Source organism: Typopeltis vanoorti, chromosome 5, assembly GCF_054136105.1.
Source record: "Typopeltis vanoorti isolate ZY-2024b chromosome 5, IOZ_Tvanoo_1.0, whole genome shotgun sequence".
Classification (NCBI taxonomy): domain Eukaryota; kingdom Metazoa; phylum Arthropoda; class Arachnida; order Uropygi; family Thelyphonidae; genus Typopeltis; species Typopeltis vanoorti.
Window position 1 is genome coordinate 127,017,918 of NC_143553.1, and position 19,548 is coordinate 127,037,465.

Here is a 19,548-nt window from a genome sequence, read left to right on the forward strand (position 1 = left end):
CTGCACTCTTGCTTTAGTACTATGATTGCCTTTTATAATAAAGTGACAAGAGCTGTTGATGAGGAAAAGGCATATACTGCCATTTTTTTTGGATTTTGCAAAGGCATTTGACAGGGTGCCACATGATAAGCTGATATTTAAGTTGCATCACATGAGTTTAGATGTCGGGTTAGTCAACTGGATTCAGGATTGGCTGTCTGATAGGTATCAAGGAGGCAGAAGGCTACAGGTGGAGTCCCACAGGGCTCAGTACTTGTTTAACCTTTATATCAATGACATTGTCAACGGATTGCAGGGGGATATTCAGTTGTTTAAAGATGATGTGAAGCTGGGAAGGGTTATTAGTAATAATGCAGATGTGGCAGCCCTGCAAGAGGATTTGAATAAACTAGACAGATGGGCGAATTAATGGGGGTATCGGTTTAATGCAACAAAATGTAAAGTCTTGAAGTTTGGGATACATCGATGGGAGGCTGTATACTCGATTGGAGGAGATGTACTTGAGGAAGTAGGAGAGACAAGAGATCTCAGGGTGGTGATGATTGATAGAAAACTGAAATTCAAGGAACATATTTCAAAGGTGGTGAAGGTAACTCAGAGGATTGCTGCAATACTGAGAAGGATGCTGACTTGCAGAGATGAAAGAGTTATCATTCCGTTATATAAGAGCCTGATCACACTACACTTAGACTATTGTTCTCAGATTTGGTCCCCAGGATTTGAAGGGGATAAATTAACTGTGGAAAGGGTACAGAGGTGGATAACAAAGATGGTTTCAGGACTGTACAATGTCAGTTACGAGGATCGACTGAGGGAATGTGGATTGCAGAGTTTGGTAGATGGAAGAAGGAGAGGTGATATGATTGAGACTTTTAAACTGTTGAGAGGCAGTTACAGGGTTGACACTGTAGTTTCAACCCTGGAGTTCTTTTGCTTGGTGGAACAGTGGGAAGGAGCAATGACAAGTGGGCCATCCCTGGAAGTTGCAAAAGGAAGCTGTGAGCAAGAGGGTGAGTAGTGGTTTCTTTGCATGTAGGGTGGCTGAACTGTGGAATGCATTGCCTGATAGAGTGGTGAGAGCAAGAATGGTCAGTGAGTGGTATGATAGACTTTGTGTTTCCTAGGAAGGACCTCCCACGATGAGTCTTTTGACTCCATGGAGGCCTGAATAGTAATAATAACAACAGACTGGTAAATTGAATCAGCGACTGGCTGTCAGACAGGTATCAGAAATTTGTAGATGGGAATGCAGTGTCTTGAATAACTGAACAACAGTGGCCCCAATACAGACCCCTGTGGTACAGTATTGGGGGCCACTGTTGTTCAGTTTGTATATTAATGATATTGGGATGGTTTAACTGGTGATATGCAGCTGTTTGCAGATGATGCAAAACTGGCGTGAGGAATGCAGTCAAGCAGATGTTATGGCCTTACAGGAAGCCTTGAATGGGCAGGTCAGTATAATGTTGCAAAGTATATCGTTGGTGGGGAAACTTTAAAGAAGGCAGAGGAGATGGAGATCTGGGAGTTGTGGTGGACAAGGACCTTAAATTCAGGGGTCACATTGCACAAGATGAAATGGCAAAGCAGAAAGAATGTGCAGAAATAAAGCGGTTATGATGCCATTGTATAATAGTCCAGAGAAAACTGTAAAGCCTCATAAATAGGAGGAGGAGGGGGTAGGATATGATTGAGACATATAAGTTAGTCAGGAGTAGTTATCAGGTTGACATGGAAGAAATTTTCATAGACTGGGAGAGATGGGTAGAACAAGAGGCCATCCCTGGAAACTGTATAAGGACGGTGTAAGCAGAGGAGTAAGAAGCAGGTGTTCTTTGCATGGAGAATAGTATGTGAGTGGAATGCATTACCTGAGTGTGTTGTGAATGTAGACACATTGAATCAGTTTAAGGTACGGGTGGATTAGCTTTATGTGTAACTCCCACGAGTCTCTGACAATGAGTCCATGAAGGTCAGATTTTAATAATAATAATAATTAGGAATTGCAACTTATTAGTCCATAAGTTTGCAATAAGGAGAGGCATCCACACATAAAACTTCATTCTAATCATTGTTCATAAAGTCTGGAAATCAACAGTGACCGTTCTTCTTTCTTTTGTGAAATAAAGAGGAAGAGGGGCAAGCTCCTATTTAATATTATAGTCACTGTAAACCAGGTAAAAGAATAAATTATAGTACTTACTTGGTTACGAAAACTAAAGCCTGCTAAACAGAACAACTTTAGGTCTTGTTCTTCCATCTTACCCATTCTATTCTGAACACGAGGAAAGCTAATGTTGCAGTTAAGGTAAATTTAAAACAAATTCAAAATGAAACAATTAGATCATAATTTAAAGAATAACTAAAAAACCCTCCGATTTTTTTTTTTTTATGTATCTGAAATATGGATTTGTTATATTACTAAATTTCAATGGCTGGACAAATTTTGCATAACTAATTTATGCAACATTTGTCCAGCTGTACTTAATTATGTTACACGAGTGGTATGATATGTCTATCATATGTCTGTATGATAGTGGTATGAGAGAACAATAATAAAAAAGACTTTTTATTTGCTAAACAATAATAAAAAATGCAAGTATTCAAGATTATTAGTTTAGATTTTATGTAATAAAAAACAGCAACATTTTTTAATATGTATTATACTCAAAAAAGTATTTACAGGCTTCTGCTGGTCAGACTAGATGTAAGTGGAGGGGAAAAAAGTTTGTAATTTGATTTAAATAGCATTGGAGCACAAAGCTTGAAAGGATTTAGAAAGGCAACCAGGCTTTAGCCAGCCTGGATGGCTGAGAAGTTAGCGTACAACCAACAGACTGTGTATGTTTGAATCTCATAGTGGTCATGGATGGATGGATGTTTCTAATTGTCTTTAGGTGAAATGAATGTTGTTGCCCAGTGTGAACCACCACATGACTTACTGGAGACCTCGAGTGGTTTGAAAAAGTTCTATGTTTGGTTTCTACAGCAAGGTTTCTGGATTACATAAAGCATGAATAACATATATATATAAAAATCTGCTAATGTTTTTAATCCCCAAAGGCAAGGCATTTAGCCATAATTTTTGATATTGGATTTATAGAATCCATCTTTAGCCAATGACTATCAGTGATTTTAATTGGTACTTGAGGAGGAGGATATGAGACAAATGCTGTCATTTCATGGTCTTTAATACTAACAGTATATATTATTGTCTCATACAATATGAGTCCTAAAGTTGTAGGATTTTTTTCTCCTAGAAACTCTGGTTTTTCATCTTGGTTTTCAAGATGAAAAACCTATAAACTCAAGAAAAGTTGGTTTTCTTGAGTTTATAGGACAAAAAACCCAAGTCTCTGGGAGAAAGAAAGTCCCATTCACCTGTCCAAATACCATTGACTAACTCAGGGAGAAAAAAGTTCCTCTAGTCATTGACCAGAATCAAACGCAGATGTTTTTTTTTTGTATTTTTCAGGCAGCCGAGTGTTATTGATGCAAATACCATTTTCTAGGATGCTACATAGCCCCCCCCCTCTCCAAATATAAATAAATAAATATATATATATATATATATATATTTATATATATATATATATGAGTCCTATATATATATATATATAACGCTTCGCAACCATATGCCTGGGGAAGGAGTATCCTAGGTTCAATTCCCGTCGGTGACGTGAGGAGCTGAAGGATCTTCCTCAGCCATAGCCAAGTTAGCCAGTCTTGGGCATGGACAGCAGGTTTTTTTTTCCCAGTTTATTCTGGGGTTTTTCATCCCGCAAAGCAGGCAAACTGGTCTTGAGAACTCAACACTACAGGCCATAGGATATACCAGGGCATAAGGCTGACCACCTTATCCTGTAAACGGAATGAGGTCCGATGATCAGTGGACCCTCGACACCGCAAGGTAAAAGAGGGTATAAGGAAGATGATGATGATGATGATATATATATATATATATATATATAAAATTAATAAAAATAGAAAAAATCCCTTGACCGCCTGCATTACCAATATACTATAGGATTACAACCTTGTATGACTGGGAATGGCATGAAAAAAATAATAAAATAAAAAATTAGGGATTACTGCAAAGCTGCCAGGATTTCCTAAGTAAATAATTCCATCAAATATTAAAAAAAGTAATTTGGCTGGATGAAGAATTTAAGAATAGTAAAAAACTTAAAAAAAAAAACGGTGAACAGTATCTCACTGCAGATAAGTGCTTTCACAATCTGCAGAGAATAACATAGCATTGTGATTTTCTGATAATAAGAAAATTATTATCCCTCTTTATAAGGCTGTGATTCAGCTGCATTTTGATTACTGTGCACAGATTTGGTCATCTAAGTTTCTTGGGGACCAGAAGATGGTAGAGAAGATTCGGAGAGAAGTGACTAAGCTGGTGACAGGTCTGTGGAATGCTTCGTATTATCAGGATAGGTTGAAAGTGTGTGGGTTACAAAGTTTAGTTGATAGAAAAGAGAGGACATAACAGAAACTTTTAAGGTTAAAGGAGTTTTCTAAAATTGATGCAAAGGAAAATTTTCAATATATGGCAAATAGAGAACTATGGGTCATCTGTGTAAATTGTGTATGAGTGTGGTTAGTAGGGGTGTGCAGACTAGATTTTTTGTATGGAGAGAATGCTGAATGAGTGGAATGGATTGCCAGAATTAGTTGAGAGTTCCCTGATGGTGAATAAGTTTAAGGAGAGGTATGATAGGTTTTGTGTGTATAATAGTTAGTTTGTTTGGGTCTCCATGGAGTCCAGAGACTCCATAGAGATACCGTATAATAATAATATCAAAATGGAAGATATTATGAATTCAGCCACATTTTATTGCCCAATGTAGAAAGAAACTTAATAAATGTTTTGAAATTTACTGGAGAGACTATGAGAACATAACCTTTGTCACTGGAGTTGCCCTGGTTTATTTACTTATTCTCCTTGTGCCTCATGGTACATAATGCCGAGATCTGTTTCTTCTAGGCACCTCTATCCTAAACAACCAGTGTGGTTTCTCTCCAGCTATTCTAGCCAGCCATTCTTCTTTTCTTTTCTGTCATTCTCTACCAAGTTAATTTAGGTTTTCCCCTTTTCCTTCTGGGATTCATGTCAACTCTATGAATCTCTTTGCTGTCCATTCTCAGTATGTGTTCAATCTGTTTCCATCTCCATTTTTTTATTTCATCGGCAATGCTTTTTTTGCACAGTCAGTTTATATAAGTCATTGTTTGTTATACGTTGGGGCAAAATATTTTTAATTTTTTGTGCAGACATTTTGTTTGAAAACTATTTAATTTAGTTTCCTGTTTTTTGGTCAGCTTCCATGTCTGGGATCCATATAATAATACAACCTTAACAGTACTAATCATGATTTTTATTTTGGTTTTATTATGGTATTTTGAAGATTTCCATATATTATATATATGGAAATCTTCAAAACTGCTCTGAGAGCAGTATTAACTTTTGTCAGTCTTTGCATTATATCCCTGTCAGTTCCATCTTCAGTACCAATATTTGTTCCCAAGCATGTAAAATTTTTAACGTCTTCTATAGCATGCTAATAGATCTATTTGTAGCATTTGCTATTTAGATTAAGCACTTTTGTTTTAGTCAGATTTATTTCAAGACCAACATTTCACATGTTTTATACAAGTCTTTTGATTTTATTTGTATATCATTGTATTTTGATCATACCAAAACTATCATCAAAATACAATTCCATTTACTTCCTCTTCTTGAACCTGTAACTTTTCTCATAATGCAATCAAACCTTATCTCAAACCATTTTGATGTTGGAAGTTTATTTTGCACTTGGTTAGACTATAATAAATTTAGTTTAATCCTTTATCCAAGTGTAAGCAAACAAAGTTTGCACCTAAAAATATCTTCAGGACTTCAGGACCTCAGTCCTGAAGATATTTTCAGGTGCAAACTTTGTTTGCTTACACTTGGATAAAATAGTCTAACCAAGTGCAAAATAAATTTCCAATATCGTTCTCTAAATCCAGAGTAATTCCATAATAAGGTGGTACTTATGATCTGTTGGCAACTCGTATAGGTAAATATGGCCTCTCCTATTGCTTCTGCCTTAGTATATCTCTCCTATTGCCTTAGTATCTCACCAATCATATAAAACACATAAGCTCAAAGACATCCAAAGCAATCATCCAGCTCTACTCCATGATCAACAGAAGAAGTAAACTGGATATCAGGAACAAACTACTCATATACAAGATGGTAATATGCCAAGTCTTCACTTGTGCATCTCCTACATGGAGCCACACCTCGAATACAAATATTCAAAAACTGTAGAGGATACAGACCAAATGCCTGAGAATGATTCTGGATGCTCTATGGTTTATCAGAAACTCCCAGATTCATTGAGAAGTCAACACTCCCTATATCGCATCCCTCCTCCATGATCTAGCAGCAAAGTTCTTCACCAAGACAAACAATCATCCAAACCTGCTGATCAAGCAAGCTTCAGACTACAATGAAACAGAATTCTACAAATACAAAAGACCCAAGTCAATAATTCTGTGCTTAGCTGAACACAGCTAATCTCACTGCCCTTCTTGGGCGAGCTTAACGCTCAATAACTCTCCACTCAAAGAACCCCCCCCCCCCCAGACAAAGGGGAATATGAAAAGCATTTATGCTTCACCCATCAAGTCAGCAACGTTCTACGTTCTACCTTAGTATCTCCACGTTTGGGTCTGCCTCCCACTGACGAGATCTCAATAAAGGTTGAAACTGGGCTGGGTAGTGGCCCTTCCCTTAATGCATAGCAGTATTACATGTCCGCAAGGAGATGTGCTTTGCATTATGGGAGATACTGAGACAAGGGGTGATGGGAACTTGGTCCACCTTTGCTCGGAGTTGCACCACCTTACCTCAGTCCTGATGATATTTTCAGGCACAAACTTTGTTTGCTTACACTTGGATAAAGGATTACACTAAATTTATTATAGTCTAACCAAGTGCAAAATAAACTTCCAACATCTTTCTCTAAATCCAGAGTAATTCAATAATAAGGTGGAACACCTGTTGGCAACTCGTATAGGTAAATATGACCTCTCCTATTGCTTCTGCCTTAGTATCTCCACGTTTGGGTCTGCTTCCCACTGACAAGACCTCAATAAAGATCGAAACCGGTCTGAGTAGTGGCCCTTCCCTTAATGCATAGCAGTATACATGTCTGTAAGGAGATATGTTTTGCATTATGGGGGATACTGAGACAAGGAGTGATGAGAGTTGGTCCACCTTTGCTCGGAGTTGCACCACCTTACCTCAGTCCTGAAGATATTTGCATGCACATACTTTGTTTGCTTACACTTGGATAAAGGATTAAACTAAATTTATTAAAAACCATTTGGATGTTGTTTGCTGTGCAATAACACAACTTTTGCTTTCCTTATACATTTCTTTGATTATTCTCACATATTTGTCAGGAATTGCATAACTTTTAATAATTAACCATAATGTTGCTCTGTTAATACTGTCAAATGTTTTAGCAAAATCTATAATATTTAGGTATAATGTGCTTTTAAATTCTTTGCTTGATTCAGTGAATTAGTGATGTTCCTTATAGTAAAAATGTGATGCACAGTTCTCCCACCGATTCTAAAACCAGCTTGTTCATGCCTTAATATCTTCTATTTAAATTAAGGGGATATTAAATCCCACATTGTTTTAAAACCGAACAAGAAACTCAAAGATTGGAATCAGAGAGTTTCATGCTGAATATAGTAAACCATAAAAGTATTAGCGATTACTAGCGTGAGCTAATGCAAGTAGTCCTAGTATGTAGTACAATCTCGGGCAACTTGCAGCAAAGGTGGTAAAGTTCTGATCGCTATTCTTGGTATTTTCCATAATGTAAAAACACATTTCCTAGGAAATGTATGCTGTTATTACATTATGGTGGGAGGTCACTACCCAAACCGGTTTCAGCCTTTATTGAGGCTTCATCAGTGAGTAGCTAGAACCTAGACTAGACTAGACTAGCTTATTCGGTTTTAAAACAATGTGGGATTTAATATCCCCTTAATTTAAATAATGTTTATATTGCTGAAATGAAGCCTATTGGCTCTTTATATTTAAGTAACTTAATATCTTCATTTTTAATCCTATTTATCAATTATTTTACAGACACTCCAGCTTGAGAAGGGGTCCCAAGTCCAGATAAAGGAAGAGAGTTGGGTGAAGGGCTAATCACCCTTTCCCATAAAAATTCCCAGATCACAGAAATTGAGAGTCCAAGAAAACCAGTATACCAGGCGTCAGCCTGCAGGATTCCTGAAGATCCCTATTTAAGTTGGCAAGAGGATAATGATGGACGAAGTTTCAAGGGCAAAGCCTAAACAAACCTATGAAACAAATGAGATCACCATTTTCACCTGAACCTCAATGTTAATTGCACCATGGAATGTTAGAATTATGTTTCAAATTGGAAAGACACAAGAGGTTATCACAGAAACAGGAAAGTATGGAGTAGATATTTTAGAAATAAGTGAGTTGAGAGGGACTGGCTTTGGAAGGGTGAAAACTGTAGATGGATATCAAATCAATTATTCCATTGTATAAGGCCCTGATCAGACCACACTTCGACTATTGTTCTCATATTTGGTCCCCGTGATTTGAAGGGGATAAATTAATTGTGGAAAGAGTACAGAGGCGGATAACAAAGATGGTTTCAGGACTGTACAATGTCAGTTACAAGGATCGACTGAGGGAATGTGGACTGCAGAGTTTGGTGGATAGAAGAAGGAGAAGTGATATGATCGAGACTTTTAAACTGTTGAGAGGCAGTTACAGGATAGACATTGGGGAGTTCTTTCACTCGGTGTAATAGTGTGAAGGAGCGATGACAAGGGGAAGAGGGTGAGGGATGGTTTCTTTGCATGGAGGGTGGTTGAACAGTGGAATGCATTGCCTGAGAGAGTGGTTAGAGTACGAACGGTCAATGAGTGGTATGATAAACTTTGTGTTTCCTAAAACGACCTCCCACAATGAGTCTTTTGACTCTATGGAGGCCTGGATAATAATAATAATATTGTATTCGGGATAAGAAGAAAGTCATGAAACAGGTGTGGCAGGTATATTTAGTGCAGAGACAAGTAAAAGTTTGATAAATTGGAAGCCCATAAGTGAGCAGATAGTAATGACTAGATTATATTCAGGATGTATGAAATTAGCCATAATACAAGTATCATCATCATCAACAACAGCTTTCTCCAGTCCACTGCTGGACGAATGCTTCTCTCATTTTAATTGGTCTTGTACATCTCTCCACCATAAGTGACCACACATATTGTTATCACATCATCCCATCTTACCACTGGTCTACATGGTTTCTGATAACCAGTTCTTGGTGTCCAATCTGTTGTTCTCTTTGTCGATCTGTTGTCAGACATTCTCATCACGTCCTGCCCTGCACCATTTGTTGCCTTTTATTACTAAGGCAATAAATGGTGCAAAAAAAGTCTATTTTCTTTGTTTGCTTCCTTATCCAAGTATTATTCTTTTTATCTAACTGGGTTATTCCCAAAATGGCCCATGTTTATTTCCATGTTTCTTTGTGTTGTTTTCAGCTTCTTTAGGTGTTTTTTAGTCAGACTCCAGGTTTGACTACCATGGGTCATTGTTGGGAGTATACTGTTGTAAATCTTTTTTTTTAGGCAGTTTGGTAAATTGCTTTTAAATATCTCTCTATAATGATTAAAAATCCTACTGTTATTCTAGATGAAATTTCGTCATAAAGTTTATTGTTGTTTGTAATGATATGTCCTAGATATTTGTCTTTTACAATTTGTTTTCATTCAGAAGTATTTCCACTATACATTATTTTTAATTTATTCATATTTATTTGTAGGCCTATATCTAGATTTACTTCAGTGATCATGTATTCTAGTTCTTTTGGTTATGTTGCTATTAGAATGACATCATCAGTAAATTGCAGACTGCTTAAGTAGTCTTGATCAATATTCATTCCTCTTTTCTTCCAGTTTAATTTTCTCATAACATATTCAAGGACTAACAAATAGTTTTGGTGAGACAGAGTCTCCCTGTCTGACTCCTTTTTTTATTTCTATTTCTCTTTCTTTTCATTTAAATTTATTACTGATGGACCTCTCTCATATATATATGAGTTAATATGTTAATATCAATATCATCTATTCCTATATTATGAATTATACACACGTTTACACAAGAATATTTTAATATTTGCCAAATATTTCAGTCTGAAAATAACAGACTATCTTCAGTGGCTACATAGGAACAGTTTTTAACAAGGTGGAATACCAATAATTGATCATTCAGAAGTAGAACGAGCCGCATGAAATATTTGGCAAATATTAAAATATTCTTGTGTAAACACACGTGTGTATAATTCATAATCATAATGTCACAAGTTTCTCTAAAGAGTAATAAAAAATCTATTCCTATATGTTTTTAAAGCTTCAAGTATATTTATTATTATTATCATAATTATCATGACTCTCCATCTCCACCACCAAATACAGTGAACTGCCACTACCATCATCTACACCAATGCCATCTGCTGCCCACTACTAGTTTTTTTTTTTTTTTTGTCTGTAAACCTTCAATTGAAAAAAAAAACCACATAAAGATTCTTCTTGTCACGATGAGAATCGAACTTAGGCCTTTTCTAGTCGAAGGGCACAATGTACTGTTGTTCTTCCAATTGCACTACAGAGGCAATATGCACTAACATATAAGAAGGATTTTGAAAAGAAGGAGAATTTTTATGATAGGTTACAAAAAAATGTACTAGAACAAGTACTGAAACATGACATGGTTATTCTTATGTTTGACATGATGCTAAAGTTGGCAAACAAAATAATGAAGATGAGATAATAGCAGGTAACGAAGCATGTAGTTCAAGAAATGAGAACGGTGACCTATTGGAGGCATTCTGTGAAATGAATTTTGTGATAAGATTATTCAAGCATAAACACATACATAAAATGACTTGGTTATCAATAGATGGTAAAACCAAAACTGATCATATTGCAATCAAGGGTAATTTTAGTTCACTCTTAGATATTAAAATAAGGCAAGGAGCTAATGTAGGATCTGATCATTACTTAGTAATAACAGTCAAAATTAAATTAAAACTGCATGGGATTAAAAAAAAAAAGAAATTAGAAATCAGAATGGAGGGATAAATTAAGAAAACTTTTTCTATAATGATAAAAATTTGATTTCACATTTTGGAAAATGAGAAGGTAGAAGGTGAAAAGGTAAAAAGACTTTGGGTGTTAAGAATGGGAAAAAGAATGACTGATTATCAAACAAGACCCTGGAGATTCATAGAAAAAAAAAAAAAAAAAAGGCACAAAAGTTAAAATGATGTTTGAAAGTGCTAAATCCCAGAGAGCTAAAGAAATTCATTTCAGTAATTATAGAGAGAAAGACAGGTTAGTTAAAAGATCTGCAACAGAGGATAAAAGAAATTATATGGGCAGTTTCACAGAAGAAGCACAAAAGACTGCAACATTTTGGAAGACTGTATGAGATGACAAAGAAAATATGCTCTGAAGAAAAGAAGCAAGTAAATGCTATAAGAGATAAAGATGATTTGCTAACTAAAGAGGATAAGATTGTTAGAAGCTCAATAATGGAAGAACCTCCTATAATAATAAATTTAAATATCACATCAGAAGTTATATCTAAAAATGAAATAATGAAGGTAATAGAGGAAATGAAAAGTCAAAAGTCAATGGCTTAGCAATAGAAATACTTAAAACAATTAAAGAAACTGCTGCTGATAAACTGCCCCAGTGTGCACTACTTAAAAAACATATGTGATGCTGGGAAGACACGAGTTTTGCCCAGGAGCCTGTATGCTTGCCTTTTATTAATAAGTAAATTAGGTTTTACTGGCCTGACAGCTGTTTCAAGCTATTCGTTTTCATCAGAAAAAACCAAGCAGAAATGAAGGTTCATATTGCCCAAATTCCAAAAATATTTGAGTGACCTGAAAAGGCTACTCTCTCTCTCAATCAGCTGTAAACTTGTCAATATCACAAAGGGGTTACTGTCTCAAGCAGCTGCAAATTGGATTGCCTGTGAATCTATGGGCTCCACCACAAAATTCAGCCTGGCATAGCTACAGGCAACTAGTGCCACCATGCCAATCCTCCACTCAGTGGAGCAGCAGACAAAGCCTCCCAAGTGTGCATGAATTTACTGTTGTCAACAAACTAGGCAGACATTAATTTTTCAATTACCCAGTTAAAAACTTGTAAGTCAGCTGGTCATAGGTGTTTCATTTTCAAGGATTACCTCAGCGCAATAGTGTGGTAAATTCTTGTAGTTTTTGAATTTTGTTTCCGAGACCAGTGGCACTCCAGAACACCATCAATAGAGTTTGGCCTTCTATGCTTGTTAATCATCAACCAATGCAGTACAATACAGTAAAGATTGTTTGTATACAAACTTGTCTCACAAATTTGTTTGTAGAGTCTTGACTGGGGTTTGCATTGCTGAACTCAATTGGCATTTCACCCAGAGTGGCTGCTACAATTGCAGCTTTGCTGGATTTGGTTGGGCATTGTGGTTCAGTTTTTCCTGCAGGTTTAGAAGCCATCACTTCTGTGTACAAAGCACATGCTTGTATGGTTTGTTGTGCCATTGGGGGGGGATCAACATTTGTAGTGGGTGCCTGTGCAGTTGCTGATGGACTCTTAGGTTCTTTTGTTGATTTTTGGGTGGCTAAGTATTGCTTACACTCTCTGTAGCTGGTGGATTTAGATAGCTCTGTTTCTGATTTTTGGTAAGAAGCCATTGCATGGTTCTCAACATTTAATGCAGTGGAAATTGGCCTGGCAGTAGCAAATGCAAGTGGTTGAATTTTTGTCCAGTTGATGCGTTCCATTGTAATGATTCAGGTTTTATAGCCAGGTCACAAACTGTTTTTAGGTTGTAGATTTCTTGGTACTGTTTGCTGATTTCTTTCTTTTTGTTCTTTCTTTTAGTGTTTGCTGATTTCCATTAGGACAAGAGGCATTGGCCATTTATCTGCTTGGAGCATATGGCTAACTTTAATAGGGTTTAGTCCATGGTTTTGGAAGTCTCTTGTGACTTTCTTGGTGGTGACAGATTCTGTTATACAGCACAGTAACATCTTGAAGTTTTTTTTGCTGTTTTAAAGCGAACGTGTAGTATTGGGCTACATGTTTGCTTTTTACAATTCGGCTACCGTCTCTGACTGTATTTGGACTGACCCCTCACCAATGTTTTTTGCTTTGGACAATGGACAAAAGTGGCTACAGCCACTTTTGTCCACTGCACCTTGGCTTGCAGGATACAAGGAGGAGCTCTTTCCTTATGTTGGTTCATTTCTACTTCGATAGGGTTACAGTTCCATTTGATGTTGGTTCCTTGCGTACTTTTTTCCCTTCTAACTTCACAGAACCCATCTTGTTCTTGAGCTTTTTCCTGGGTTAACCATGACTGTAATCACAATTGACAACAGACCAGAATCCCAGATTCTGGTCTGTTGTCAATGTTTTTGTGGTGGCAGCATTTACAATATCATTGTGTTCTATGTTGAGCTTGACAAATGTGGTTGTGCCGCTCCCCCTGGCATTGGGTCTGTCAGTGTGGTATAGAACATAGTTCCTGAGCTTTGGGTTGTCAGCTGGTCATAGGTGTGTTTCATTTACGAGGATTACCTCAGCACTATAGTGTGTTATAAATTCTTGTAGTTTGCGAATTTTGTTTCCGAGACCAGTGGCACTCCAGATCACCATCTTTGGTCTTCTATGCTTGTTAACCATCAACCAGTCCAGTGCAGTACAGTACAGTAAAGATTGTTTGTATACAAACGTGTCTCACAAATTTGTTTATAGAGTCTTGACTGGGGTTTGTATGCTGAACTCAATTAGCATTTCACAAAGAGTAGTTGCTATGATTGCAGCTTTGCTGGATTTGGTTGGGCATTGTGGTTCAGTTTTTCCTCAATCAACTCCGAGCTCAAACTGGAGTGGATTAAGGCACTTTTTTTGCAAGAAGTCATAAAAATTTCTGAATTGTGCAGATGCCTGCTTGAACTCTAAGCTTTCCCACTGGGGGATCACCCACTTAAAGTTTATAAAGCAATCCTAAATTCCAAGTTAAGAGAAAAGATTGAGGGGAAAAAAGAAGAGAAGAAAGAAATAAAATAAATCTAGTAACTAGCTGGTACTTACCTCCAAAGAAGAATCAAACCCAAGGTCACTAAAGATAGGATGAATAAATCAAAATGAATCATCTGAGATGGATTGTAAAACCAAATAACCAAGGTCCTAAAAAGGACTGGGAGATGGAGAGTCCTTGACTCTTTATTCCGTCATCTGAATGAAGAAATTTTGTGTGGATGGGGTGTTATTGAGCTAAAAGCTCTAGTCATAGCCGAGCCTCAGTTAAAACTTCATTGTTACAGCATTCATTGCTATCTGTTATCCTGAAGTCCTAAAAAGGGACTAATATATGTTCATTCTCTCTCTCTCTCTTACCCAAATAATCAGGGTTGAAGCAATGCAGGCATTATATATATCACATATGCATGTAGTGAAAATGCATCACACCTTTTTATTAAAATACTCTGGATTGGAGCAAATTCTAGAAAAAATTTTTTTCACTTGTTTATAAATTAAATTTGAAATGCCAAGAAATTATTATTATTATTATTCAGGCCTCCATGGAGTCAAAAGACTCATCGTGGGAGGTCCCTCCCAAGAACATAAAGTCTGTCAAGACTCATCGAGGGGAGATCCTCCCTAAGAAACACAAAGTCTATCATACCACTCCTTAAACTCATTGACCGTTCTCGCTCTCACCACTCCATCAGGCAATGCATTCCACGGTTCAACCACCCTCCACACAAAGAAACCACTCCTTACCCTCTTGCTCACAGTTTCCTTTCGTAACTTCCAGGGATGGCCTCTTGTCATCACTCCTTCCAGGTGTTCAACCAAGCGAAAGAACTCCCCAGTGTCAACCCTGTAACCACCTCTCAACAGTTTAAAAGTCTCAATCATATCACCTCTCCTTCTTCTATCCACCAAACTCTGCAGTCCACATTCCCTCAGCCGATCATCATAACTATCCTTGTACAGTCCTGAAACCATCTTTGTCATCCGTCTTTGTATCCTTTCCACAGTTAATTTATCCCCTTCAAATCCTGGAGACCAAATCTGAGAACAATAGTCCAAGTGTGGTCTGATCAGAGACTTATACAACGGAATGATAACCCTATTATCCTCTGTGTTACCTTCACCACCTTTGCAATATGTCCCCTAAACTTCAGGTTTCTATCAACCATCAACCCTAAATCTCTTGTCTCCTCTACTTCCTCCAGCATAACTCTTTCCATAGAGTATGCTGCATCCCTTCGATGTTTCCCAAACCTCAAGACCTTACATTTTGCTGCATTAAGCCGACACCCCCATTCATTTACCCATCTATCTAGTTTATTCTAATCCTCTTGCAGGGCTACCACATCTGCACTATTACTAATAATCCTTCCTAGCTTTGCATCATCCGCAAACAACTGAATATCCCCTTGAAATCCACTGGCAATGTCATTGATATAAAGGTTAAACAATATAGGTCCTAGTACTGAGCCCTGTGGGACCCCCACTTGTAACCCTCTGCCTCCTTGAAACTGCTCCACCATACACAACTCTCTGATACCTATCAGACAGCCAATCCTGAATCCAGTTTGACCAATCTGACATCCAGACCCATGTGCTGCAACTTAAATATCAGCTTATCATGTTGCACCCTGTCAAATGCCTTTGCTAAGTCTAAGAAAATTGCAGTATATGCCTTTCCCTCATCTAATGTTCTTGTAACTTTATTATAAAAGGCTAGCATATTGCTAAAACAAGAGCGCCCTTTCACAAATCCATGTTGACTCTCACAGATAACATTACCCTCATCTGCCCAATGTTGTATACGGTTCCCCACTACTTTCTCCAAGATCTTAACAACTACTGATGACACACAGACTGGCCTATAATTAGACACTTCCAGACTGTTACCACCCTTATGCAATGGCACTATCTTACCTTCCTTCCATTCCCTGGGCACCTTTGCCGAAGCCAGACTTTCACTGAAAAGCCAGGTTAAAGGCACTGTCAGTTCCCTGGCACATTCTCTCAAAACTCGTGGTGAAATACTATCCTGTCCCAAACTTTACTGACATCCAGAGTACTCAGTATCTGAAACACACTCTCCTCCTGTACCTCTAAACCTCGAACCGGCCCTATCCCTCTAGCATTAAAACTGACTCCTCTAGGATGAAATATTCCAATAAAGTATTCATTGAACAATTCCACTATGTCTTCTGCATCAGTCACTCTATTCCCATTTTTATCCCACAATATCATTCTTCCCACAGTCATTTCTCCTCCTACTGGCCACATAGCTAAAAAATTCCCTAGGATTTTCTTTGGATCTTAGGGCCAACCTCCTCTCATGTTCCAGTTTCGCTTTCCGTACCACACTAGTCACTCTTCTGGCCTGTGTCTTATATTCTTCATGCATCCTCTCTTCACCTGTCTCCTTATATCTCTTCCATAGCCTCTTTTTCGCATGCAATTCCTGTTTAATATTGTTTGTTATCCACTTTACTCCAAATTGTGTCCTCTTCTTCACTCGTGGTATACAACTTACCATTGCTGCTAACAAATATTCTTTCACAATTTCCCACGCACTAATGATATCCTGGCCTTCCAATTCCCCCCCTCCATGAAACTTCCCGAAGTTGACGTCTAAGACTATTATAATCACCTGCTTTATAATTCCACATAAGTTCCCGTCTCTTTGATACTCCCGCATGTCTATTCATTTTCCAAGTCAAAACCATATGGTCACTCTCTCCAACTGGTGGGAGAGATGTCATCTCAGTTATTATCAACTCTTCTGATGCTATAACCAAATCCAAAACTCTTGAACTGTTCCCTCTGTTACATGTTGCCTAAGACATTTGTCCCTCAAGAATTCTAGAAATTCCATTCCCCTATTGCTACATGCATCTTCCTCTCTCCAATTTATACTACTGTGGTTAAAATCCCCCATAACAATCATTCTTCTTGCACTTGCCAAACTTAGCTGTCTAAACATCTCCTGGTCCTCATCCTCTATGCTCCTGGGTCTGTAGCAACACCCCACTAAATATCCTGTCTTGCCTACCTCTACCTCACACCATATGCTCTCAAAATCATTTGTCTCACTTCCTTCCAAAGCCTCCACTCTTAGAGGACATAGGTCATCACTTATCATAAGCAGTACTCCACCACCACCACACTTTCCCCTCCTATCCTGACAAAAAATGTAACCTGTAATGATTAAACAAGAATATAACCAGCGATTATATTCTTGTTTAATCCTTTATCCAAGTGTATACAAACAAAGTTTTCATGTGACATTTTTTATGACTAGGTTAGTTGTATAAGATGGCCTATAAGTCATGGAACATGCAGTAAAAAGGGCCCATCTTTGTGAAGCAATTATATAAGTTTTTTCACATCACCAGATTTTTTTTTTATTAGTTACGAAAACCCCCCCATGTAAATGCCTTCCATTTTTGGCTTCACAAAGATGGAGCCTTTCTAGGGAATATTCTATGACTTATAGGCTACCTTGTATATAGAAGTTAATGATTTCACATTAGTTGCCTTAGTAACCCAAATGCAAAGCATATATCCTTTACACCCCAGCATAATGCATACACACCCTAAAGGTGTGTATGCATCATAATGTGCTTTGCATTATGGGATGCTAAGGCAATTAATGTGAGATCATTAGCGTCTATATCCAAGTAGCCTAGTCATGAATAAACTTCATCTGCCAACTTTGTTTGTATGCAACTAATAAATGGAGATACCCATGGAAATACTGAAAGTTACACAATGCAAAATTTTTATTTTCCACATAAAAGTAGTAACATGTCATATTCCATATTATTAAAATACTTTGGATATAAAAAATGCTTTGTTAGAAAAACTTAGGGTTAAAAAAAAAAGTGTTGCAATACTCTGAATTTGCTTATCACCAGAAAAAGGTGATACATGTCTTAAAGTTTATGTCTAGTATAATCGCCATCTAGAGAATTGGTGAGCAATTTTTTTTAATGTTTTAACCTCTACTAGTTTCATATGCATTATAGCACATTTCTTGAATTAGAAACTCCTTGTTCTTCTCCAAGATTTGCTTCTACAATTTTTATACTTCAGACATCTATATCTGGGAAAAATAAATTATTATTATTATTATACAGTATCCCCACGGCAGTCTGGAGATTCATCATGGGAGACCCACATTAAGTTTTATATAAACAAACCTTATCATACCTCTCCTTAAACTCGTTTACCGTGAGGGCACTCACAACTAATTCTGGCAATCCTTTCCACTCTGCATGCAAAAAATCTGGTCCACACACCCTAGTAACCAAAAAGCTTACATTACTGTCAAAAATGACCTCTAGTTCTCTATTTGTCATGTATTGAAAAATTTCTTTTGTGTCAATTTTATAAAACTCCTTTAATATTTCTTATTAAAGTTTTAATTATATTCCCTCTTTTCTGCCTATCAACTAAACTTTGTAACCCACACACCTTCAACTAGGGTTGCCAGACATCCTTTATTTCAAAGGGCAATCCTTTATTTTAGTCAAATTGTCTGTGTTCTTTATTGGAACAAGAAAAGATGCAATTTGTCCTTTATTTTCATTTTTCAATACCTGTCAGGGTTCCCAAAACCAACAAAAATTATTTTATTTCAAAGCTTTAACTCACATGAAGGCAGACCTGGTCACTGGTTGAAATAGCAGAATATTTTAAATTAATAAAAAAAATAAAAAAATTAAGTTGAATATGAATGATTTATTTGATGAGGTTTCAGTACTAAAAACAAATTATGGAACTGTGCCAACCTCTGAAAAATTTAAAACTTGTTTGAGTACTGTTTTTCAGTGCTGGGGACTTCGGCAAATTCAGAAAAGATTTTCAATGTAATGAACACAAAGGGGAGGGATAAGTGAAAAAGACGTTTGGTTTCACTCATAAAAGTGAACTAATGAGCTAATTCAATTATAAAGATTATAGAAGTTTTTTCACTTGATTATGCTACTAATTATATATTGGGTTTTATCCTTTATCAGTGTAAGCAAACAAAGTTTGCACCTGAAGTACTTTCAGGACTGGAGCAACTCGTGGTAAAGGTGGTATAAGTTCTTATCACTTGCCTTAGTATCTCCTATAATGCAAATCACATCTCCTTGCAGACATGTATAATGCTATGCATTAAGGGAAGAGCCATTACCTAGACCAGTTTTGACCTTTATCCAAGTGTAAGCAAACAAAGTTTGCACCTGAAGTACTTCAGGCATCAAGTAATAATCAATTTTAAAGTTTAAGATTTTTCTGAAAAAATTAAAAATGATGCCAAAGTTCTTCAGGCTGCTCAAAGTACTCGTAGTACAAAATATGTTCAATGTGAATGATTTCTAGCTATTAAAC

At 37.0% G+C, this 19,548-nt stretch overlaps 1 protein-coding gene across 1 annotated transcript in view; it reads right to left on the minus strand.

The window, feature by feature from the left end:
* htt (huntingtin) overlaps nt 1-19,548 on the minus strand; it is a 1,164,033-nt gene that overhangs the window by 18,537 nt on the left and 1,125,948 nt on the right. The window contains exon 57 of the mRNA XM_090393484.1: nt 2,204-2,291. Within this exon, the coding sequence (XP_090249610.1) occupies nt 2,204-2,291 (88 nt within the window). The remainder of the gene's footprint in view (nt 1-2,203; nt 2,292-19,548) is intronic.